This window comes from Brachypodium distachyon, chromosome 1 (genome assembly GCF_000005505.3).
Source record: "Brachypodium distachyon strain Bd21 chromosome 1, Brachypodium_distachyon_v3.0, whole genome shotgun sequence".
Lineage (NCBI taxonomy): Eukaryota > Viridiplantae > Streptophyta > Magnoliopsida > Poales > Poaceae > Brachypodium > Brachypodium distachyon.
The window spans coordinates 58,334,777-58,358,958 of record NC_016131.3 but is presented as its reverse complement, the minus strand read 5'-3'; the positions used below and the strand labels follow the sequence as shown (position 1 = coordinate 58,358,958).

General features: G+C 42.9%; 3 protein-coding genes across 3 annotated transcripts; 1 reads left to right on the top strand and 2 right to left on the bottom strand.

The window, feature by feature from the left end:
• Positions 1-303: 303 nt before the first annotated feature.
• Positions 304-3,378, bottom strand: LOC100824040 (ervatamin-C). The gene is made up of 4 exons (XM_014896317.2): positions 2,848-3,378; positions 2,685-2,743; positions 1,067-1,368; positions 304-987 (listed from the first exon to the last, which is right to left on the bottom strand). The coding sequence occupies exons 3-4, from the start codon at positions 1,290-1,292 to the stop codon at positions 392-394; spliced, it is 822 nt and encodes a 273-aa protein (XP_014751803.1). The 5' UTR covers positions 1,293-1,368; positions 2,685-2,743; positions 2,848-3,378; the 3' UTR covers positions 304-391.
• An 846-nt stretch (positions 3,379-4,224) lies between these two features.
• On the bottom strand, positions 4,225-16,572 carry LOC100841566 (suppressor of RPS4-RLD 1). The gene is made up of 23 exons (XM_003557625.4): positions 16,390-16,572; positions 16,128-16,237; positions 14,833-15,401; positions 14,725-14,769; positions 14,542-14,643; positions 14,387-14,467; positions 14,152-14,218; positions 13,852-13,952; positions 13,336-13,443; positions 12,738-12,808; positions 12,587-12,643; positions 11,718-11,826; positions 11,471-11,551; positions 10,502-10,588; positions 10,218-10,424; positions 6,182-6,483; positions 6,022-6,108; positions 5,831-5,930; positions 5,536-5,627; positions 5,364-5,402; positions 5,193-5,283; positions 4,882-4,979; positions 4,225-4,805 (listed from the first exon to the last, which is right to left on the bottom strand). Exons 1-23 carry the CDS (start codon positions 16,503-16,505, stop codon positions 4,517-4,519), a joined length of 3,009 nt encoding a protein of 1,002 aa, XP_003557673.1. The 5' UTR covers positions 16,506-16,572; the 3' UTR covers positions 4,225-4,516.
• A 4,957-nt stretch (positions 16,573-21,529) lies between these two features.
• LOC100840462 (uncharacterized protein At2g23090) lies at positions 21,530-23,826 on the top strand. The gene is made up of 3 exons (XM_003557620.4): positions 21,530-21,720; positions 21,833-21,873; positions 23,412-23,826. The coding sequence occupies exons 1-3, from the start codon at positions 21,648-21,650 to the stop codon at positions 23,529-23,531; spliced, it is 234 nt and encodes a 77-aa protein (XP_003557668.1). The 5' UTR covers positions 21,530-21,647; the 3' UTR covers positions 23,532-23,826.
• The last annotated feature ends 356 nt before the right edge of the window (positions 23,827-24,182 follow it).

Sequence of the window (24,182 nt, the reverse complement as noted above, 5' to 3'; positions counted from 1 at the left end):
CCGAGAAATAGTTCTGTTTCAAACAGGCCTCATGGGGATGTAAAATTTCGGTATGTAAGTCCAAATTTAAACTGCATACATACCACAAACATACTCAGCAGGCGCTGTCAAAAAAAAAACATACTCAACAGGCTCCCAAGTGATAATTGGAATTTTATAAATTTCCTCCAAATTCGTAAAATTTTACTATTTTAGTCAAAATTGGATCGGAGGGAGTACTACATATATAAGCATCGGTTCGGTATATAATGTCACAGCACAGAGCATATCTCAAGCTAGCTGTGAATAAAATGCACCAGCAGAGGTATAACAAAAACGCAAGCTCTCAAACACAGGGGTACATAAAATTTTCACAAACCGAGGTCCTAATTAACCAAGATCAGGTATCAAACTACACCGGATGTAATAATGGGTACATGAACATACCCAAGGCACCTCGCTCGTCGGCGACGCGCCTGCGGATCCTCCCAAACCCCCCTTCGCCCCAACCCTGTCCCCATGAGTTATTGAAGCGCCAATACTTGATACCATTAGGATCCGTACCATAACCGACAATCAGGACAGCATGCGGCGCGATCCCACTGCTGAGTGGCAATGTTTCACAATCAATTATGCCGCCTTTGTAAGCCGTCAAACCAGAGGAGCTCTGCAAGCAGACCACCACGGGCTGCTTCGCTACCGCCTTCTCCAGAGCGTACTCGTTTGCAGGGACAGCGTTGAAGCCAGTTATCCGTGCTGCTGCTGTTTTGTCCCTCTTGCAACCCGAGATACTGCTCCGAGTCCGGGCCTTGTATGGGTTGGAAGATTCTGCTGAAAACCCATACATCTGTACATAAACAAGAGCAGTCTCAAGTTGACCGCCCTTGCATCCATTGTTCCTTTTCTCGCAGTCGATGAGCTCTTGAACCGACAACATGATTGGCTGGTTGGTCTTCATGTGATTCAACGCCTCAACAGATGCTACGACTGCCATGGCCCAGCAACAGCCTGCAAGCACAGTTTGTGGGTATATGACGAACCAGCAAGACAATTCTAAACACAAAATAATTAACCTCAAGACACCTACCACAGGCTCCTTGGTTCCTCACAACTGGAGAGACAACACCCGCTTCAACCCAGTCAACCTTTGAAGGGTGGAGAGACTGTACCAGATCATTGCAGTATAGCGCATCCAGAGCCGCTCTGTACTCTTTGTATGTATCATAACCATGCAATTCCACATTTGCCTTGAATATAGAGAATCTGTCCTGCCTTGTTTCCTCATTTGGATATTGAATGTCATATTCATGCATCCACTCTTTGAACTGTTTGATCCTTAAATCATCCTTTCCTTCACCCTTTTGAGTATGTGTGACAAGTAACAGCACTCTGAAACAGAACAGTAGGTTTTACATAAACAGTCTCCATCCAAGAAGAATAACAATAAGTTACCTGCACATGCTTATTTTATTTTTAATTTAAACATTCCCGCAGGTACTCTTTTTTTTTACTTTTTAGAAAGTAAAGTGCTTTTTCGAAAGATTATCCCTGTCTTTGTTTATGTTTCGGGTTAGAGCAAATGACTCTAATTCGGCCACGCCTACGAATCAGTCGACATTTTGTACAAATTTTACGAACGGAAGCTCTTATTTTCATATTTCCGTATCCTTTCTTAAACCATGAATCTAATCTTTTGGAAAAAAATAAGTCTCTACGCTGGAATTTTTGAACTTTGCATTTATTATTCTAGAAAAAAGAAAAACCTAATCCTTCAAATCTTCGCTATCCTTCAAATCTTCTTCGCTAATGGAGGAAAAGGAATTGAAGGGCTTGGACACACACTTGGATATCTCATTTACGCCCTCCTCCTTGTTTGTGTGGTTGAAATCCATGCTCATATGCCAAATTTGACCAATAACAGCAGAGAATGAAGCTATAGCCATAGCAGCATTAGCTTTTGGTCCCTGTAAAAGTAATTCAATACTACTGTGTAATTGCAATCCTGCCAAGCAGACCCTTATGGGAGACTTTCTTTTTTGACGAAAAAATTATGGGAAACTTTCTGAGTGATCTCAATACCAATCGATCTAGGCATGCATATGGTATGAGAAAAAGAACAAGCCACGATATATCAGGTAGGTAGCTAGGTGCTTGATACAGGAAAGTCCTGAACAGAATGCAGCCATCCGAATTTAGAAACGTTCCAAAATTTCTGACTTGACATTTAGAAACTATCAAGACCAGACTGAAAAAACCGAATTGTCATCAAAATATTCCATACTTGAACAAAACAAGGCATACGTAGGCGGTGGTTAGATCCAAACTCTGAAGACATGAGTAACTAAAAATATTCAAGCATCACAAACAAGGATTGACACTGACAGAGTGCATTGGGTAGCCAAACTCGTCAAGTATTCATAGCACACATCAAAACAGTTTCAGACAGTTTGAAGAAAGAACTTGCAAAGAAAACAACTGACAAGGTACATTCGCCAACTGATACACCTTGAGGCCATAAGCATTATTACTCCCTCCGTTCCATAAAGATTGGCGTGGCTTTGAATTAGATCTAGTTGAAAACCGTGCCAATCTTTATGGAACGGATGGAGTACCACACAGCACTGATGTTGCTACGTTCGCTTACAAACTCACACTGTCTCAGAGCGCAGTTGAACATTAATCTGCGAGGAAGGCTAGAGATTAACCTGCGAAAGACGGTGAACCGGTGTTCAGCAGCAGCAGCATCCCCGAGGTTCCTGTGTGGCTGCAAATTCCATGATTTTTCAGCACCATGGAGATGGACAAAGAGTCAGAGTAAGAGGAATTGAGATTTGAAGAGGAAGCTTTGAGTACGGGATTCGCTATTACGTGCAGCTGTAGCCTTGCTCCGGGTGGCCTCCAGTACCGCGACCCTACCGCCGCCGCGGACGACGGGCTTGGCTCGAGATCCGGCGAGGCAGGATCCTCCCGGCGACGCGAAATAATGCCGGAAGAGACATGGCTGCGCTAGTCTAGGGTTGCTCTCAAGCCGTCGGGGGTCGGTCAGGATCGAGGTCGCCATTGCGCGTGGCGTGAAGTGCAGGGCCTCCGCCCTATCGTGTCGAATCATGCCACCGGAATCCGAGTCCCGGCGGAATAGGAGGCGGAGCCGGGCGGGACTCGCACGATAGATCCGTCGTCAGAGCTCTAGGCATTCTCTCCTCCTCCTCTTCTTCCGCCGCCGCCGCCGGTACGCGCGCCTCTAATCCTCCTCCTCGCACCAGCGCTGCTTGCCTGCCTTTGTTCCGCCGCATCGTGGATCCACTCTGATCCTCCTCCTCGCCCGGCGGCTGCTCTGCGCTGAATGAGGAAGAGGGAGCCCGGCGGGGATTCGCGGCGGTTTTCGGTTTCAGAGCAACTCCAGCGATACCGAAAACAGGTAACTGAACTCGTTTTGCGGATTTGGGCCAAAATTTTGGGCCGAACAGATATTGTAAATGATCCGGCCCGGAAAAGAAGTTCGGGCACCAAACTAGCCCACACGAGCCCAAAATTTTGGCCCTAACAGATACCATAAAATGGCCCGGCCCCTAAAAAGAGAGTCCGGTTACCAGACTAGCCCACCCAAGACACTTATATCTATGGCTCGGATCGAGTTGTTCGGTACCAAATCCGAATCCGGCCGCCGCCCCCGCCGTCCAAACCGTCCTTTCCCTACTCCTCCATCTTAGTTGACCTTCCTCTCCGGCTAGCCAAGTAATTGACGTGCCACAAAGTTAATTCGGGATGGAGAAAGTATTGTTTACCTCACCCCACAAAGTTCGTTTCAGTACCTGCTAAAATTGCTCTTACATGCGTTCAGTGAGTTTACGAGTACCTAAGGTTGATGTATCTGTCAATCATTCAGTGAGCACAGACGAACACGGCATCGTGGGATCAGGCTGATGTGAGTGAAGTCTCAAGCGGATATGATCCAGACCAAACCAGAATGACCGCAAGCTCAATTAATTATCAATACTCTCTCCTTTTGGAGCTAAACAAAAAAGTTTGGCCAAGAATTACCAAATTAATGTATTTTTTATACTCTATTTATATCGACTTCAAAAGTTCTCGCTAATAATTATGGATAGGTATTATAGAAATTGCATATTAATAGACATATCATTGGTTAAAGCCTTGTTTAACTAACCAAATATGCCAACCTTCGTAAAAAGAAAGTGGTAGTATTTATTTCATAACGAAGAACAAGAACAAATGCTCAGTGCATGCAATTCATCCAAAGATGGGTTCCTTCACGCAAGAAAATGTTACATGCAATTACAATTATTCTTGTTGTTACAAAGAACTATTTGTTCCAATGGAAAAAAAAACGATGGGCTTATTGTTAAAGTTACAACACTGATCGCAGCACATGATGCTTGTGCACACAACCCTTCCAAGCACTGCAGATCGAAAGAAAGCAAACCGCGGGAAATTTATGCATATGGTGAAACAAAGAAAATTGTTACAATTAACAACTGGATCGACCTATAACATTTGGTGAGAACCGTTCATAAGCTCAGGTGTCGACAGAAGTCAGGGCAGCTATGACCGACCCCGTCGTGCCGAAAGCGACGCTGATGTCCGCGTAGTCTTTCAAGCTCTTGCTCATCTTTACGGATGGGTACAGCCAGGGCTTGACGGCATCGACAAAGGTGTCCGGGTCCGAGGACAGCAGCGCCTCCCAGTCCACCTGAACCCCTGGAGGGATGCTCGCTGTTATATCCATGCCTGCAGCCAGGAATAAGCCGAGCAGCACCACGTAGCCGACAGCCGATGTGCCTCTTGAGAGTGGCATGAAGTTGTACCTGGAAGTTCCACCAAATTGATTGGCAACTGTTTTGGTGGGAGGGAGATAGACAGAGTTGAAGCTGTGGTCGTTACCAGTAATATGTCATGCGCAATATTGCCGCCTTCACAGCATCAAGTGCATTGGAGTCGCGCGTAGGGTTCGGGTCACTACAATATATCTCACAAATGGCCTGCAGACGCGTAATTCTTAGTTTGTCTCAGAATTGTAACCGTTATACAGGTAGAAACACATGTGGTCTACTACAACTAAATCTCTTTGCAACACTACAACTAATTAAAAGTAACTGAGCTCCCAAAAGGTGTGGTCCAGCAGGCTATGGCAACATATATTACTTCATTCAAGAGAACGTAATCAACAAGCAGAACAACAAATCAACAGTTACCTCCCAAGCAGCAGTCATTTCTTCCTGATATTCCTCCCATCTAGATGGTGTGCAAGGAGTTCGGATTGCGAAGTCAAATCCTGTTTTGCCCCTGTAATGGCATGAACACAAGTAAGCAGGATGGCAGGAAAGAAAAGCCAATGACCAGTGTCTACAGTCTACACAACTTACACGTTTTGAGTGGTAATTCTTGTCCCTTCAAGACGCCTCCTGAAATGGGTGATACTTATTAAATAAGCACAAGGATTACATAATTCTCTTTCGAAGTACTTTGCTGCAGTTTGGCATGGAAGCTATCAAAATACTCATATATAAGATCCAGATAGGGTAAAGAGTTATTTACCCCTGAAATGCGATACTGTCGCATCTAGTAGCAACCCAGTAGGTCTCACCAACTATATTGTACAAATCCGAGCATGATGATGCAACTTCTATCTGCAGATTTTATTCTCATGAGAACATTGGTTAGTTTGCAGGCATAGTATAGAGAACACATGCTATGAGAATCAATCAACTCCTAAGCAACCTATCACATCCAAGAAGCATTATGCCCTTGAGGTTGCTGATCTGATTAGTAATCACTATTTTTGTTTATATGGTTATGGTTAAATGTAGATGCAATGGGTTGCACAGCTTACCTTTTTCAACTTTTCAATATCCGTAAGAAAAATTGCACGATCCTCCGCATTATTGACATACTTCAAGTCAAGCATAATGGCTTTCGCAGCTTCCAGAGTTCTGCCATGCAAAAGACGATAAGCTAGGACTATTAGTGACTCACTACAAGTAAACCAATCGCGAAAGTGGAACATGATGGGCATCTACAAACCTTAGGTAATATGGATAATAGCGAACAATTTTCGCTTGACCAAGAAGCAGTGGGGTGTGAGAGCCAAATCCAGAATTGAACTCTTCACTGGTATAGCAGAAAAGAAATTAAACAAGATAGTGGTTGAACAAATTAATCCTTGTGCAAGCATTTAGCTCACCTTAGCTTATTGACCCAAACAACTGGATCACAAGGTTCAGATATCTGTCTCCACTTCACAGCTATATTATATACATCCTGCCAGGAGAGAGAAATCCCAGAGGAAACCTTTTCCTCACTTGGACTAGATGTTGGAGATCCAGCTAAAGTACTGGTGCTACAATAACCTCCCCTGTTTACGCTCAAGTTAAGCTTATCCCTTCTCCTGACTAACTTCGCACTGTTCTTTGGATTTCTCAGAAAGCGCCAAGCCTTGGAAACTTTCTGGGCAATCTCAATAGCAGCTAACCCAGCCATGCGGTACTACAAAAGGAAAATAAAGTCTCATTAGACCAGGTACTCAGTAATGACAACACTTGAATAGGATACTGATAAAGCAAGGCATCAGGATTTGGTACACTTGGAAATTCCTGAAATGGCAGTGGTGTGCACAAATATGAAACCACTCCACACTTCAATGAAGCGACGCGCTTTGGTGAAAGCTTTCAAGATTTAAACTATGACAAAAGAAAAATAGCACAAAGAAGAGTAAACAGTGTATCGGTAGACAACCTAAGAGGGCCCTGAACATCAAGTGCATCCGTAGCCAACATCCGCAAACCCCAAAATAATTTAAAATAAGGCATGCATGTAAGAAATCAGTAAAAGGCAGGCATTAGCTAATAGCTATGCATATGTATTCTATAATCAAGCTTTACCTATATCACACCAATATTGTGAACAAGAGTGCTTTGTTCAATCACCCACGGTAAAAAGAAGGAACCAAATAGCTCATTCTAAAAACGCACTTAGTTCTGTACAATCACCACCCATACCTTGTATATATTAGAAAAGAAAATTTTGTCTCCGCACCAATAAAAGATAACCTCTTTTGCAAAATACCATCAAAAGGATTTTATCTCTTCACTATACGGTCAACAGATTGCAGTTACTCAAAATACCACTGTGTTATCTTAGATCAAACCTGCAAGGCGAGATGTGTACCCACCTCCTCAGACCCTCCCAGAGAGACACATTTCCAGCCGGCAAAACTTGGATGGGAGCCAGCTGGATCACCCGTTTGCCTGGTGAGGTAGATTTGTTTGTTTCTGAGGCTAGCATCCCTCTGACTGATACTGCGTCCCACGTGGTGCTGGACCAGCAGTTTAGTGAGGTAGCCAGTCTTGGGCTGGTGGAAAACTCTCGCATCCTCTCCCTACCTACTTGACATCATCTCTCTGCTCTTCAGGACTTCAAGCTGCAACTGCCGCTACCGATGCTGTTCCACCGATGTGTCACCCTCCACCACGCCACCGACCGGTGAGAGCGATCGCGCCGCTTCTCAGTGCCCGGTCGTTCTTCGTCCTCCCCTGCACTCTCAGCACCGCCTCCCGCTGACCCCACCACCTCGTGCCGCTTGAGGCCGACCTCCCAGCAGGCTTCCATGTCGGCTGCTGCGATGCCAGGCAATCCATCCCCGGCAACCACCATGACGCTGGACTACCCCTGCACCACCTTTAGAGGTACAAAATCCCCTCCCCTTCTTCTCCTCCCCTCCCTCTCCAGATCTGGTGAGAAAGGAGAGAGATCTCACCACATCATCCTCTGCTGCTGGAGGCTGCCTTGCCGTTTGGCTGCTAGATAAGTGAATTCGGTGCTGCTCTATGGCATCTGAGGATGCGAGGGAGGAAATTTAGGTCCAGTTTGGCCCCCAGCTGGCTGAACAATTGAATTGGTAATTTTGTAGCATTTGGGATCTGATGGCACGGATCATTTAATTTCTCCTATGCAAATTGGGTTGGTAAATTTGCTAGCTTTTAGGACAACCTTGTGGATGCTATTTAAAGAATGTTGTTAGTGATGACAAGTGTCTTCTGTTATCTATGGGATGTTTAGCATTGTGTAGAATCTTTCTTATGGTTGATGAAGTGTTTCAAGTTTCTGCAGCTTCAAGCTCGGAATAGAATAACATGGCAGGCTTCTGTAGACTACTGTGCAATTGTGCTCCTGAGAAACTAAATAGGAAGCTAGCTTCATGCTTGGAATAGAATAGAATGACAGGCTTCCATAAACTACTCCCTCCTTTTCAGTTTATTAGGCCCATCTTAAAAATCCAAAATTAGCATGTTAGCCCACATTTTCTTTGGGTATAGGCAAAAAGTAATTACACCCAACATTAATGTATGTCTAATTTTGGTTCTCAATGTGGAACCAACCAATGCATGAAGGAGAGAGATGGCCATGCATGCTGCGTTCATTGATACGTGGTCTAGCACTTAACTGTGTCCTCCTTGGTTCTTGTGATTTTTTAGATGGGCGTAATAAACTGAAGAGGGCGTAATAGTATTGTGCAGTTGTGTTCCTGAAAAACTAAATAGGAAGCTAATTGTGTTCGCAAGATCAGATTGGAAACATCTAAGGTGTATTGGGTAGTATTGGAATTGGTGGTGGTGCTCAAACTAGCATAATTATCACTCCTCTTCCTCATTTCAGGACTCTGTTTGTGTTGAATTTTGTGTTTTTGGGCAGATGCTGTCTTCTAGTGCATCATCCAGTGATCTGCTCTTGCGTACCAGCGATTCCTACCTTCATTTGATTTTAAGCATCAGTCTTGCCCTGCTGGTTACTGTTGTAGCCATTGACTGGGCTACTTCTCCACATGTTCGCTTGGTAGTCGTATGTCTGGTACTTGCTCACTTTTCAGCGAATGAGTGTACTATGTTGCAGTCGCACTTCCCTTGATGTGTGTCAGTAATATTCTTTAGAGTTAATTTTCATATAATTTCTACAGAAATCTTATAAATTTTGATCTGTTTGATTTATTTTTTTCAAATGGTGCGTCATGTGACCATCTGCCGATTCTCTTTACTAAATACAAAATATGTCTACAGAGATTTGGACTGTCGAAGGTAAGCAATACAGATAGGGCCAATGTTATGCGTATCAAAATCCATGCTGGCTAAGCAACTAAGTTATGCACTAATATATGCCCATGTGATATTTATTTATTTGGAGACTCCAAGCTAAAGAATCAAATTTGCTTTTTCGGCACTTGATGACTACCACAATATAGCCATATCCAAACGCTGCTGCTTTCTCTCCTCTGCAGCGTGGAAAGGTGAAGGTGAAGGTTTGTGTCGATGTGGATCCAGGCGGTGGCTAGCTGTGTCAGATCAACATGTTGTGGGAAAGAGGTATGTATGCTTATGTTTGGCATTTTGCTACATGCCATCAAGCTTTTGTTATGAGATTATTCAATTGACATAAGCACGCACCCAAATTTGTCCAGGTGGTGTATTTTAAATCATTAAGTTGGTTGAGGCTAAAATGTTCAAGAACTTGGTTGTTGTTAGAATCTCAGGTTGCATATGTTTAGTGTTGAGCAAACCGGTACTGCAATTCAACTAGAACAGCCAATATATAGATGGTAGGGTGGTGGTCATTAATTTACGTGCTTGGCTAGGTTATTTAGAAATAGGTTGTTTAGTTACAGGTTGTTCAGTTCTGTGACATGATCGATAGACTTGAAAAGTGGAAACTTTAAAGGATTTGTTTGTTATTAATATAATTCCGAGAAGCTATTTTTGTAGTTTACAAATAGGTCCAGACGAATTTGAAGGTTACGAATATGTTTGGATGGTGGCCAAAAATTTAGCATGGCAACCTTGGGCTCAAACCAAACAGACCCTATATTTCTTACGGTCCTCTTTCTCTTGATATTATACATTTGATACAGAGTCACTTCTGAAGAGGTTCTAAACAACACAGTGGTCAAGGCCACACTCGCCAGTGCGGCGAAGCACACATATTGTGCTAGTATATTACGTTGTTTGGCATCAAGCTCTTAAAAACCATCATCCAAAGAAAATTGTAGGTGGGCATGTGTTCCTCATTAAATTGCAGCAAATGTTAACAATTCAAGAGGAAGGAATCGTAATGCAACACCATAATCATCCATCTAAAAAACAACCCATCTCACTATGTCAGATAAGTTGAACATTTGAACAACAGTAGATGCAACAGAGATAAGGAATCTGCAGAGATTCCAGGAGGGATACCTGACGTTGATTTGGCAAAAAGCCGCGGCAATCATACTGAATCTTCTTCCCAATTGAATCCGCAGCTAGGAGAAGACTTGTTTGATGCTTTGTGAACTTGAAGTCTTGCTTGTTAAGGCGTCCACTTCTCAGTGAGATCCGTAATGGTGGTTGGCGATAAACCTTTTCAGCCACATTTTTCGGGTGCAGTCGTTTGCACCAATATTCCTATTGTCCGCATAGATGTTACTGTTAGTAGATGCATCACAAAGATTATGCAATAGATTTAGGATATACGATTTAACCTTGAATAGTGCGTCAACATCATCATCAATGTTGAACTGAGAGAACTCTAAATTGGCCTTTGAAGCGGTATATAGAGCCATTTCCTTCTGCAAGAAGTACCACATAAGAAAACCAAGGTTAGCATTCCTATGACAAAGCAACTCTATAAGAGAGTAAACCAAGTCAGTAGTAAATAACAAAACCCAGCCAAGAGCAAAGACAAAGAAATGTTTGTATTTGATAAAAGCTTGCTGGAGCCAAGGCAACAGCCAAAAATATCAACTGAGCAATATGCTTGTTGTTGTAAGAGAATCACAGCCAAGTCTACCTAAAAATAAATATTAACAGTTTAGACAAACAGAAGGTTGGCTCTGTAATATTGAATCATGGCATAAGCACTGTATGTTTTGGGACTCGATGCTATGACAATCTTTGATTCGCACGATTCCAACAATGCAGGAACAGATAAAAATGGCAATGTCATGCTTTCTTCAATCCTATATAGGATTAGTGGGTTACCATTGGCATCAAAGGATATTGGATTATGTTCACGACATAGAAAAAATATAGGAACTCATGACCCACAGGAATTTTTCCCAAGGGGTCAAACTCGATAGAAACTTCCGTTCAGAAGTGAGTGCAAAGTGGCTCATAGAAAAATTCCTCAACTTTATAATCCTACAATCAAACAACCTCTGCAGGAAAATTTCTAAGGACTGGAATCCTACAAATTCCTTCAAAATTCTTTTAAATCAAATAGCCATATATATGTATTCAATCCTGCAATTCTTTAGGCTCAGATCTAGTCGCTTATGTGGATGGGATTGAAGCTTTTGCAGTAGTGGGACACAAAATATCCTTTTCTTTTTTGCATGGTGGCACCTTATATGGCTTTTGTGATTTTTAGCTCAAAGAAATATATGGCTCTGGGTTCTGACCTAAAGAACAAGCTGTACGGAAACACAACTAAAAAGGAAGAAATTGTGGACCTGATAGAAGGCCAAACATTGCAGCACAAATTTATCCATGGAATCAAGCTCCAGATCAAGTACGTCATCATAATCTTTGATCTTGAAATGAGAAGGATGTGAACACAAGGAATAAAGTAACAAAAGTGTTAAATTTGCTGCAATCCATGAATAAACTGGAGATTTACAAAGGAACAGTAGCATATGGGATGTGGCAACAAAAAATATAATTACACTTGCTAGTTCACCAAACAAGAAGGCAACATACCGCAGCCTTATATTCTCCAACAGCATGGTGGCAAGAGGCACGCAAGTATAGGCACTCAATACTTGAACTATCATATGTCAAAGCAATTGATAATTCTTTAATAGCACTCCTGCAAAGCCAAAATTAGGTTAAGGGGGAACTTGGGGAGCTGCCAGTTTGAGATGGGAAGTAGGATAAGCACTGTAGTTAGCACAAAGCAAAGAAAACAATATATTACAAGATAACATTAACTCTTTGAGTTGGGAACCAAATTTCAAGATGTTTATTGTAAATTGTACAGAATAAATACCTAATGTAGAAGATGGATAAAGACTCCAATTCTAGCTCTATCAAGGTATCAGAGTAAGAGATCCAGTACTGAACATAAACCTATTAGAACTATTATTCTTTGAAAATCAAATACGGCGGTCTGTTTAAACAAATCCCATTTATGCTCCCAACACACAGTTAGTCATTGTGTCCCTGTAACAAATCCACTAAGCATCAAACTGCACAGCAAACAAAAGGAACAAAGCCCTTACAATCGGAATAAAATTAACATTCATGACAGCTAGCACATCAACATCCAAAAGTATGCAAGCAAAACTAAAAATGCCTAAATATTATTCCAAAGTAATGAAAAAGAATATGGCAATAGAATTACACCCAACAAAGCAGATGTATTGACCTAAACAGACAACAAAACTAAACTGCAGAAGTGTAAGAGAAAAACTCAAACATTCAAACATGGATATGTGAACATGTAATTCAACTTAACGCATTTCTTCATTTAAACAGTGACAAATATTAGTGTACTGAGAAGGTATAATTATATGTCAAAGCTTATATGACATACTAACATAAGACAGAAGTTTCAGAAAAGGGATTACCTATGCCTACCCATCCCATGGTAAAGAATTCCACGTAGATGGTATGCTTTGGAAAACCTAGGAATAGTCAGGTAAATTAAGTGATTGGATAAAGAAAATAAATAATGTAGTTAGGCAGAGGAAATATATGATAATGAACACCGAAATTCACCTCGAATCAATTTGAAGAACTTTCTCAAGGTTATTCAACATCTTCTCTGGATAAGCCAAATCAAGATAAAGCTACAGCACAGGACACCACAGAGTGGCAATAAATCAGTCACTCTCCAGAGAATGAACGTGCTTCTAGTTATCTAGTATAATACAGACAGAAAAAGAAGCTTGCGCCAAAGCCATGTAAGGCACGTGGAGACCATAGACAATTAGTGACCACTCTTCTAAAACAAGAAACCTCCTAGAGTAGACTCTTGAATAACACTACCGTTCACTGGATTTTACCATAAGAAACCTGCTAGAAACTTCAACAACAATACTTATCTATAAGCATGAGGCACTATTGCATGTCTTGATAAGCTACAGAGATGACCAGTCTGGTATCAGTAGTTCAAAACTTATCAGAGTAATGCAAGCCAAGGAATCTCTAAAGGTCAAATTATCATGTCTGAGTAAATTTTATTTTAAGTAGGATCACTGTAGACAGCTGAATTTGCTACACCCAATGGAGCAATTGCAACCAGTAGCAGTCATAAACAGTATAGCATGGAGAAGGCATGGAAATGGATACACGTTTCTGAGTTAAGGGAATGAACCTGAGAAAGATGAGCCCAACTGTCAAGGAAACTTCCATCATATTTTATACCAAGGAGATGCTCGTCTTCAGCACGTTTGTACTCTCCCACTGCTGAAAGAGTAAGACCCTAGAGCAATATGAAAAATATTATTCTAAAATAGTAGTAAAGCAAAAGAACCTTCAAAGAAGAACTACCTATGGTCACACATTCAAATACCTGAAAATTTGGCATTCTCTTACATGCCACTTACAAAGTTCAGAAGCAAACAAGATCAGTTATTGTCTCAGAACTGACAAAAATTCAACAACTTTTGCATTACATGGCAAAACATTCCTCAAGGTCTTATGACTTTTAAGGTTATTTATTAAAACATTAAGTAATGTCGAGATGGGAAGCTTGGTCAAATTCAAATTCTGTATTAAGTTACAAGGTTATTTACTCAAACAGTGAGTATTTCCTGTTGATTCCTGGAACAAAAGAAACTGGAGTTTGCAGATAATAAAATGAATTTTCAACAGAAAACCATATACTTACTAAATAAGTGTGTGCAGAACTGTTCTTCTTGTCACGCTTCACACATGTTGAGAGATCTTCGACTGCGGAATTGTAGTCCTTGAATTTGAAGCTCACAATTCCTACCATCAGCCCAGATGTGCTATCAGAATAAAAGAATAGATAGTGTGGTCCGATGTCCTAGCTACATCACTTTATTACTAACATGTAAGGTAGCATGAATTCATCATGAATCCCAATGTCCTTTAGTTTTCATCAAAAGATATACTACAAATGGCATTTTTAGTGGAGTTGAGATTCAGCCATGGGTACAGAACTAACCCCTTTCGTGTAAAATATCAGGAGAATCTGGCTCGAATTCCAATGCTTTAGTCAAGTCTTCAATAGCCTGAAATAAAATGATTATTAAAATGTAATACAGCTACATTTTCCTTGATGAATTGCTCTTAAAATGTAGCTTGACTATAAAGTGTTCAGAGGTTCTCAAATATAGTCTTGTCTTTTATTGAGTCAACCCATATTAGTTTTTAAATTTACACAAACATAGCAAGCTTGCCTCAACGAACTCTCCTAAAGCAGCGCGTGCTTGCCCCCGACGCTTCCATGCCTCCCCAGCTAATGGGTTTGATTGTATAGCCTGCCATTAAGGTAAAGACATAAGGTCATTTTGTGCAGCAGGAAAAGGAAAGTTCTGACTCTTAAGTTTTCTACCTTGGTGAAGTCAGAAATAGCAGAGTCCAATTCTCTTTGAAATGCATATGCTGTCCCTCTCCCAATCAGTGCCTCCGGATATGTTGGAGTTTCCCGCAGTATCTAGAAATGTCGATGCATATATTGTCAGGCTTCTTTACTGATTACAAAGAATGATTAAGCAAATCGATAATAGATCAAAACCTGATCAAAAATGGATATAGCTTGGTCGTACCTTCCTTCGTTTACCTGAAAAGATATAGTTCAGTGACAATGATCAAGAGAAGAATATTGTGTCTCTATCTAAAATACCTGTGCAATGCCTCGGGAAAGTCGGAAATCCAAACTTATTGATTTGGATGATTTTGATACTTTCGTACCAAATAATGCTTCATCTAGTGCTATAGTTTCACCCAAACTTCTTCTCTCTTCCACATCTTCCGAGTGGACAATTATTTCCTTCTTTCCTTTTGCTTTATTTTTCTTATCTAACTTCGAAGTTTTCTTGGGATTTGGATGTGTCCCTGTGGCGTCATTTGCTGGACTGCTAGAATCTTTATGGTCTTTACAGCTATTAGGTAATGTCATATCACCATTTGATGAATCTTTGGAGTTTTCAATGTTATCTTCACAGACAACAGATTTTGTATCAGTTGTTGTGGCTGCAACACAATCTTCTGAGATAACAACTTTGGTATCACATGGTGATAAATCCACAACGCCTTCACGTTCAACCGTCTCGCAAATTTTAACAGAAGAAACTAATTCTTCCAACTCAAGCAGCTGCTTCAGGTCAATTGTGTCGCGGGCAGCAATTCCATGTCCTTGGTCCCAAGCAACCAAAGCTTCCTCTTTCTTCCCTAATGCGCACAGTGCCTTGCCTGATTAAAAATAACAACGATACAGTAAATGTTACTTGTATCACTCACTTTCAAAACAACATGCATAAATACAAAAGGAATATGACACCGCATACGATCTAGGGAAGCCTTCCTGTGGATGAGAGAACTTTTTTCGTTCAGGTGTTCTTTGGATCAATTGGTGTACCTCAGGGCTCAGGCTCTTCGAGGTGAATGCAGAGGAGGTAAAAGGAGATAGGACACAGGGATAAAGAGGAAAAAGGATCAGAAAGAAAAAATAGCATACACTGCTCACATGACCAAAAAAAAAAATTGAATCCTTGTAACTGTACATTATTTTTATTTTTACCGGAAAAAAATGCAAGGGAGTTGTACATAAATGTTGTCCAAGGTTTAGCAAGACATTCGTGTTCTCCTCCGCTGAGCAGAAAGTTTCTTCGTTTAGAGAACATAACCAGAAGCTTTCACCTCAAGCAATGCACAAACAGGGGATCATGCTCATGAAAGTACTCTACTCTCTGCTCTCTGATTCACGAGGTGTCTGAAAACACATATGCAATCAGGTCGCACTACTCAAACACAACGGGCGGCAGTGCGTACCAAAAACAACTGTAAATTGTCCATCATACATCTAGCAGGTGGTAGTTCATATCCCATCCCAAAACAGAGACCAGGAAAGGCAAATCCACTACTGCAGCAGGAGGGGGGAGGGCAGGCACAAGAGGGAGGTCAGTAAAAGGACCATACCTTTGAGGACGTAGGCATGGAGCAGCGTGGGGTCGAGCTGCAGGGCGCGGTCGCAGTCCTTGACGACGTGCTTGTGGAGCTCGAGCTGGGAGTAGCAGAAGGCCCGGTTGCTGCAAGGAGGAGGCAAAAAAAAATTCGGGGATCACCGCCGAGCCACGAAGTAACCACCCCAGGAGCGCTGCTAGATCAGAGATCCATCACCCCCGCGGGGGAAGCGGATCGGGATGGAGAGAGCAAGCAGTGTGTGTATATAGGCACGTACCAGAGGTCGTGGATGGAGGAGGGGGAGCGGGCGAGGAGGGCGTCGAGGAGGCGGATGGCCTTGGACCAGTTGCGGCCGCTGCAGAGGCGCGCGAGCTCCCCGCGGTCGGAGCCCATGGCGGCGGCGGAGGCGATCGGTCGCCGGAGGTGTGGGGAACGAGCGGATGAGGATTTGAGAATTGGAGGTCAGGTCAGGTCAGTGAGTTGTGTCATGTGTGCCAGTTTTGCGCGTGGGACCCTACCCTTTCTGGATTTTCTGGTAAGGTAGTTGATACTGTATTTCGCTTTTTTGCTTTTAGTCCTTTTCTCTCTTTTTCTTCTTTTTGTTTTTTTTTCTTTTGCTTTGATTTTTTGTGCGGAAAAGCTTGGCCAGGCGCGGCGAGGAGATCAAGGGCTCGTGACCATTGAAGAGGGGCAAAGAGGGTTGAGTCATGGGGAGGAGGGGCTTCCCGAGAGTGGTCCCGGAGGCGGCGTGGCAGATGGGTAGCAACTCACGAGCTGGCGGCTACCTGATTGGGAGTCGCCGAGTTAGGAGAGAATGGGGGTCGAGATGAGGGAAATGGCTAGATGGGGTTGTAGAGAAAAGGGTTTGAGGGTCGGGACTGGGCCGGAGGGGAACGAAGGACGGATTAGGAAGTAGGTCAACTAATTAGGCTATTGGGCTAGCTCGAAGCCGCGGTTAATCCATGTAGTTGACTTTTTTTTTGTTTGCTTTCTCTGGTCTTTTCAGGTACCCAAGGATCAAAATTTGGTGACTAATTAAGTACCAAAATTATTGGTTCTCCTCTTATCGAATTTGGTCTAAATTCTTTCGCGTTGGGTGTCCGGCTCTCCGTTGATATGCCTACCCTCGCAAAGTAGCATGTTACTAATAAAAAAACTAAAGTAGTTTTTTCTACCCTAATATTAGTATATAGTACTCCTTTTGTTCCATAAAGATTGGCACGGATTTGAACTTCCGTACCAATTTTTATGGAACGGACGGACAACTGTGTTATGTTGCTGATAAAAAAAATAGAGCAGTTATACATGTCCTGCTAATTTGAATAGCGAAGATCAACGTTTGTCAGGGTTAGCGCGTTAGGACACCTCGATCTCCGTTTAAGTATTCCACAGGCCATGTGGCATCTCCTTGGGCTTTTACATGGACAGGAATGTTAACATGAAACACCTTCATGTCATACGGAATGACATTCATGGTAAGAATGACTATAATACCAGAAATACAAGGACCCAGTTGAAACTGAAAATGACCACACACGTGCTTCGATGATGGAGAAATAACCCCACCAGGAACTGAATTCATCACTTGTATTAACTCTAAGTAAGGCTTTAATTAGGAAGTTGTTCTTAAGTAGCATGGTATGATGAAAATTGTAGGCTGGATTTGGAGAGGAATTATCCAAATTTTATATAATTATACTATGTAGCATCATAAGGTCTGAAGATTAGTTACTGTGCACGTTTTGATGAGCATTTATATACGCTAAATTAAACTAGCTAGATACCCACATTTACAAGAAAGCAAAAGATAAAGAAAAGGTGATATCACGTAACAGCATCATGTAGACTAAAACGATCTTTACTTCTTTTACATAGGCTTGTGCTTTTTTTAGTAACAGAGATAGTAAGGGTTAAGAAAACAATCATGCTTTGGCGCCTTTAACTTTAGTGGGGGTAGGTCGCGTTTCTCTAACGAGTACGGTACTGGTAATTAATTAATCGCGCCTGACTTTGCATAAATAACCACAAGGTTAATTAAAGGCTACACAAGTAAACTGAAGGCGGGGAATTGATTAAACTACAGAGGAACTTAATTACGTCTGAATTTTTACCAAACAAGCACTGCTTGCAGACAGGCCGGGGATTAACCGGCAGCTAATTGGCTGCACATCAGTCTGAAGCGTGTGGGCTCTGAAGAAAAAAAAAATGAGTAGCTTAGGTCGATTTAATTACATGGATGCAGCATGCTTTCCTAAAGCTTCCGATCGATCGATCCGGCTTAAATTAATCAGAACCGTTGATACAACACCGTGATGGCAAGGGTGTAGCGTGGAGGCGCACGCATAGATATGTTGCTTGAGGTGCATGCAAGGGATCGATCTATGTATCACTCGATGACGCCGACAAGCGAAACCAAGAGGAGACCGATAGTACTTTTTGTACTCGCTCCAACTCATGCTAAATTGTTGTCGTCATTTTAGTTCAAATAACTAGATGCCCAGAAATAGGAGGTTTGATACCCTTGCAAAGGGCGGAGACAGGGCCAAATTCTTTCTTTGTTATTTTTGATGATTTGAAAAGTTTGCTCCTGTTATGTTTGGTAATTTGGTGATTTGAAGCAATGGCATGGGCTCTAATGGAATTCTGGCTCCGCCACGGCTCTTGTTGTATCGCTTGACATTCTATTAGAGCAATATAACTCCATTGTCGAAAGAATAGTGTATGGCGTCTATATATAACGCGGCTTTAACCAACACATTAGCCTATGAGCTTGGCAATGGATTAATTATACTAATTAGCACATAGGAGTTTGGGGTTTGAGGATTTGACTTTTGCGTGTATGTTTTGCAAAACGAACTAATAGGTCTGTCACCTGCGAACGGACGCTAACCAGCGGAAAGAAAAGAGTTTGGTCAGGCGGCGGTTAGTTATATATTTTTAAAAAGCATCTAGATACATGTAATATTTCGACAAGAATTATGGAACAGAGAGAATACATGTAATATTTTTAAAAAGCGTCTAGATAAAAAGCGTTTAAATACATGCCATCGTTATTGTTTCTCGACCACAACATCGACATATCACTTCTCGTGTTGCCATCGGTATTTGCTCGGTGCCGCCGAGCAAATATCGATGGCAAGTTGGCAACACCAAGAATGTGTAGAACGAATGAACGATGGACGTGAAGGATTAAATTATAGAAAACCATCACATTAGGGGATAGGGTTTCACATAGGTACCAGTTTACATTTTAGTTGCTAAAAACCACCGGATTTACTTAACCCCTCATTTGCTAGCGTCTAAGCCCGTTTTTGACAGATGTGGCCCACTGTCGGGCTAGCGTGTCTTGCCAGATAGGCCTGCCAGCATGCTCTCCCTCTATTCTCTCCTTCTCCCCACCGAGCCGGCCACGCGCCTTCTCCAGCGAGGACGCCGAGCTCGAGCCGCCTCCTCCTGCGCCGCAATTTCTTCAACCAAGTCCAGCACCTGTGCCGCCTCTACCACGCCTCCTCCACCACTGCGACGCGCGGGGGGAATACAGCGTGCGGCACGAGCGGCGGCACGCGGCGTGAGCAGAGCGAGCGCAGGGTGCACAGAAGCACCGCTCCGCCACCCCCGACGGGCGCGTGCAGCGCGAGCAGCAGAGCAAGCCCAGGTCGTGCGGCCTTGAGCGGCGCGGGCAGAGAGAGCGTAGGCCGCACGGCGGCGCACGCGGCAGAGCCAGCAGAAAAAGTCAGAAACATGGCCATCTGTTCAGTCAATGGCCACGTTGGCTTGACTGTGGACCCGCTTCGTCAGAAACGGGCTTAGACGCTAGAGAGCGAGAGATTAAGTAAATCCGGTGGTTTTTTACAACGAAAACGTAAACTTGTACCTATTGAAACCCTAGCCTCTGATGTGGTGGTTTTTTGTAATTTACTCAATGTGGAACGTGGCAGAGGAGATTGGTCGGGGGCTCGGAGCACGGTTTGGAATGGCGGCCACGGTTAGGAGATATTCTAGTCATTGTTTTATTAGTTCAAAAGAATTTAGGAAGAGGGAGTAGATTTTTACATCTTCATAGATGGGGTGGGCTTTTTGGGCCACCGTGGCAGCACTATCAGGCCCATTGTTTGAACAATGGTTACGTGTAAGCCACCAGTGACCAACTTTCCGTAAAAAAAACTAGTGACCAACTTATCGATTTGATATTCTCAAAGAAAAAAAAAACTTATCGATTTGATCGTTGATCAAAGTCACCACTAGTCCACTCTTATCTCTGTTTTCATGTACTCATCGGAACTTCCGATGATATTTGGTTGTTCAGCACAGCTTCCTCTAGCCCGTAGCTTTCTCCTCCAGCTCACTCCAAAGTCCAAGCGAAAGAGTGTGTCTGTGGGTGCTGACTGCTGAGTCAACGGCAACGGCGCCCGTCGGTGCGTAGACTGTAGTGTGGGACCGGACCAGCAAGCATACATAGTTCGTGTTGCAGGGTCCAAACTAATCTGCCAACATGAAATGGTTTTCTGTACTTGCCGACCAACCTGTCTCAGTGATTAGATTTTGTTGGCATCGACTTGAAATAGTTATTTTCCAGTGGATAGCAAAATAATAACCAGTTCACCTATAATTTTGATTAACTTGGGCTAAAGCGTGTTCTTTTATGATTTAGTGTGAAAATTTTGTAAAAAGTTGACAAAATTTGGTTAGGCAAAAAGGGTGGGCAACCGGGGTTATGATACTCCACCACAATACCAAATGCAACCTCGATGTATTGAGAACAATGTCCGGTGGATCATATGTATATGTACTCGTGTACTCCTAAACTAATGACTACATAACAAAATGACCGGAAAAAAATATATCATATCCAACTCAATATATACACCAAGAAAAAAAAAATACATAAGACGTGTATATAATCGAGTTTTGATTCTAAATTTTTCGTTGCAAAAGACAACATTCACACATACAAACATGATACAAGAGGGCACGCTAAAGGAACAAATGTCCACCGTCGTCCATCTGGGGAGGCGAGGTTGGCTTAATTTTCGTCTTTTTCGTTCCTCTTTTCGACCCTGTTGTAGCAAGGCTCCTTCCGGCACGTCGACACGAATACAGTGGTTTTATGTAAGTTTTTTTTCATTAAAAAAGATACATGTCACATTACATCCATGTTTATTCATAGAGCTTGGTTTGGTTATTTATTTAAGGAATTCTTTTTTTTAGGAAATTTATTCAGGGATTCTTTGGCAACAAGTGGAGAGATGGTTCTAACGAACCTTGGGAGGAGCACACAGCAACCCCAAGGCAAAACGGACGGCCCAGATCGCGTCTCCCTTCCACGTGGGCCCCACACGCCAGTACCCGCAAAGCTGTCCCGTTCTGATAGATTGACGGACGCCAACGGCGACCTGCCTCTATTATAAACGCCGCCGCCGCCGCGTCTTCTCCTCTTTCTTTCCCTACCACCGAAAAATTTCTCCAGCCGAAAAACTTCCTCCGAGGAAGAGCATCCTCTCGTCTCGTCTCGTTCTCGCCGAGGAGAAAGAAGCCATGGGCGGCGGCAACGCGCAGAAGTCCAAGATGGCCAGGGAGAGGAACCTCGAGAAGCTCAAGGGCGGCAAGGGTAATTTATCCCTGATTCACCCCTCCCTGCCCCCCCGACGGATCTTGTTCCTTCTCTCTCTTGATCTGACCTTGTCTGTCGGCGGCGCGTCTGATTGATTTCCTTTTCGCAGGGAGCCAGCTCGAGGCCAACAAGAAGGCCATGAACATCCAGGTGCGCCGCCGATTCGGGCCGATCTATCCTAACCCTACTCTTTCGGCTCCTCGCGATTGGGGAATTTTTAATTTTTTGGCCGATGAGACTTTTTTGCCGGCCTGATTCGTTCATTGGGCGGGCGTATGGAATGATTGGGATGGGGGAAAGCGTGTTCGTTCAATTTCTACGACGAATCGGTGCCGTAACGAGTGTATTCTATGAGTTTGCTCTGCGAAGATTTCTCTGTTGAGCACAGATCCGACGGGTTTCGTGAGGATCAGTCCTCGGTGGAATCCGTAATCCTCCCGGTGCTGAGGTGCGGGTGCGCAGATAAGCGCACATCCGCAGAAATTCTTGCTCGTGCTTTGCTTGTTTGTAGTGCTATTCAATATATCAAGGCAACCGAAGAAGGCTGTATTCTGTTAAGGACATGCTAGTAAGCCAGACTGCTATCAGAGCTTATCTGAGCTAGCTTAGGCACTACTTACGATTGCTTCGTGCGGAACTAATTGCGGATTCTGGCAGCAGTGTATTATGCTTGTTACTCCCTCCGTTTCTTTATATAAGGCGTGTATCCTTTGGCACGAATATTAGCGTGGGTACTTGATTCCATCCACGGGCGAGCCAGCCAAACGCAACTACCTGCATGCAAGTCAATTCCCACGAAACAAACTGCCTCCTGCACTCCTGAATGCGTGCAACCACCCAAAGCAAACTACCGATTTTTCCTCCACGTCTGCAGGGGCTGCCGATTTTCTCCTAGCCGATGCTGCGCGCCTTATATTTCGGAATTTTGGCACAAAATTTTACACGCCTTATATAAAAAAAACGGAGGGAGTATTGGTTAAAAGTCTTAGGATTTGGTCCATGTTGTTTTAGGTCAACTTTGAACTCCAGATCAGATTTGAGAAGCTGGAGCTGGAGGACTGATACATTAGGCTGTAATCCCATAGCTGCTATTTGCTAATCATTTAATTGTGTGAGATGTCATCAGGTTGACCTCTGGTAGAATGATCCTGATAATTATGTTGGGTGTCACCTGCTTATTCTTTGAATCCTTAAGTGCCAATTGTTGAGCTAGTAATCTGTAGCTATCTAGTCTAACTTGTTCTTTGAATCGTTGAGTAGCAATTGTTCTGCGAGTAATTTGTAGCTATCTAGTTTAACTTGTTCTTTGAATCCTTGAGTTGCAATTGTCGTGCAAGTAATTTGTAGCTATCTAGTTTAACTTATTTGGTACATTTATCTGATCTAGCAGTCATGCCAACATGCAAATTCCCAATTTTCTCCCACATACAAACTATTCGTAGCAATGCGTTTATATCTAAAAAGGGCAGCCCGGTGCATGTAGCTCCCGCTTGCGCAGGGTCCGGGGAAGGGTCCGACCACTTTGGGTCTTTTGTACGCAGCCTTTCCCTGCATTTCTGCAAGAGGCTGTTTCCAGGACTCGAACCCGTGACCTCATGGTCACAAGGCAACAGCTGTACCGCTGCGCCAAGGCTCCCCTTCAATGCGTTTATATCTGGTCATCTGAAAATGTTTCTGTCTTAATGCAGTGCAAGATATGCATGCAGACTTTCATCTGCACCACCTCTGAAGCAAAGTGCAAGGAGCACGCCGAGGCGAAGCATCCGAAGAGCGAGCTCACCCAGTGCTTCCCCCACCTCAAGCAGTGAAATCTGCCTAATCACAGTGAGAGAGAGATAAAGAGAGAGAGAAGCTGTCGTAATCCACCTAGTATTATCATGTTCCGCAATGACTGGTTGTTGCCCAAAGTTTGGGTCTGAACTTCGGTATGCTGCTGTCCCAGCTGCTTTGGTTGTGTGCCCATATACTATGTAATCGTCCTGTATCAGCCTGTTGTGCTACAATATTTTAATTCTGTGTGGATTTGCTGCTTGTGTTAAGTCTATTTGTCGAAGAAGTTGATCCTGGTTATTTCTCATGTAATTCAGCATGATCTTGGTTTTCTCTCTTTGCTGCTGTGCCATTAAAACATGAGATAGCAGAGGTTGAACATGAAAATGTTTGATGTTCAGCTTGAGGCTTGTGGTTACCAACTGTGTCCTGAACCGTTTAGGGATAGCAAGAGAGTTAGAGAAAAAGATATCCAAGCGGTAACGCAAACTTTGTGAAGTTAAACTGAAAAAGTTCATTAGGCGAACAGTAACCCTCTCCAATGCCAAACATAGAAGCATGCCAAAGACAAGATGATTTCAAATTTAAAAAATGTCTAAAGTCATCAGTCATTGTTGTTTATTAGAAAATATAAGGTCATTTCATACTGCACAAATAAATAAGTGTTGGCTCATCAAAACAAGAAACTC

Bases quoted from the DNA above. Each gene is read 5' to 3' on its own strand.
- LOC100840462 (XM_003557620.4), top strand. From the start codon at position 21,648: ATGGGCGGCGGCAACGCGCAGAAGTCCAAGATGGCCAGGGAGAGGAAC. The intron at 21,721-21,832 runs GTAATTTATCCC...TCCTTTTCGCAG, and splicing joins GAAGCTCAAGGGCGGCAAGG to GGAGCCAGCTCGAGGCCAAC. The intron at 21,874-23,411 runs GTGCGCCGCCGA...GTCTTAATGCAG, and splicing joins AGAAGGCCATGAACATCCAG to TGCAAGATATGCATGCAGAC.
- LOC100841566 (XM_003557625.4), bottom strand. From the start codon at position 16,505: ATGGGCTCCGACCGCGGGGAGCTCGCGCGCCTCTGCAGCGGCCGCAAC. The intron at 14,770-14,832 runs GTATTTTAGATA...ATATCTTTTCAG, and splicing joins TTTCCCGAGGCATTGCACAG to GTAAACGAAGGAAGGTACGA. The intron at 14,219-14,386 runs GCAAGCTTGCTA...ATTTTATTTCAG, and splicing joins CTTTAGGAGAGTTCGTTGAG to GCTATTGAAGACTTGACTAA.
- LOC100824040 (XM_014896317.2), bottom strand. From the start codon at position 1,292: ATGCATGAATATGACATTCAATATCCAAATGAGGAAACAAGGCAGGAC. The intron at 988-1,066 runs GTAGGTGTCTTG...CTGTGCTTGCAG, and splicing joins GAGGAACCAAGGAGCCTGTG to GCTGTTGCTGGGCCATGGCA.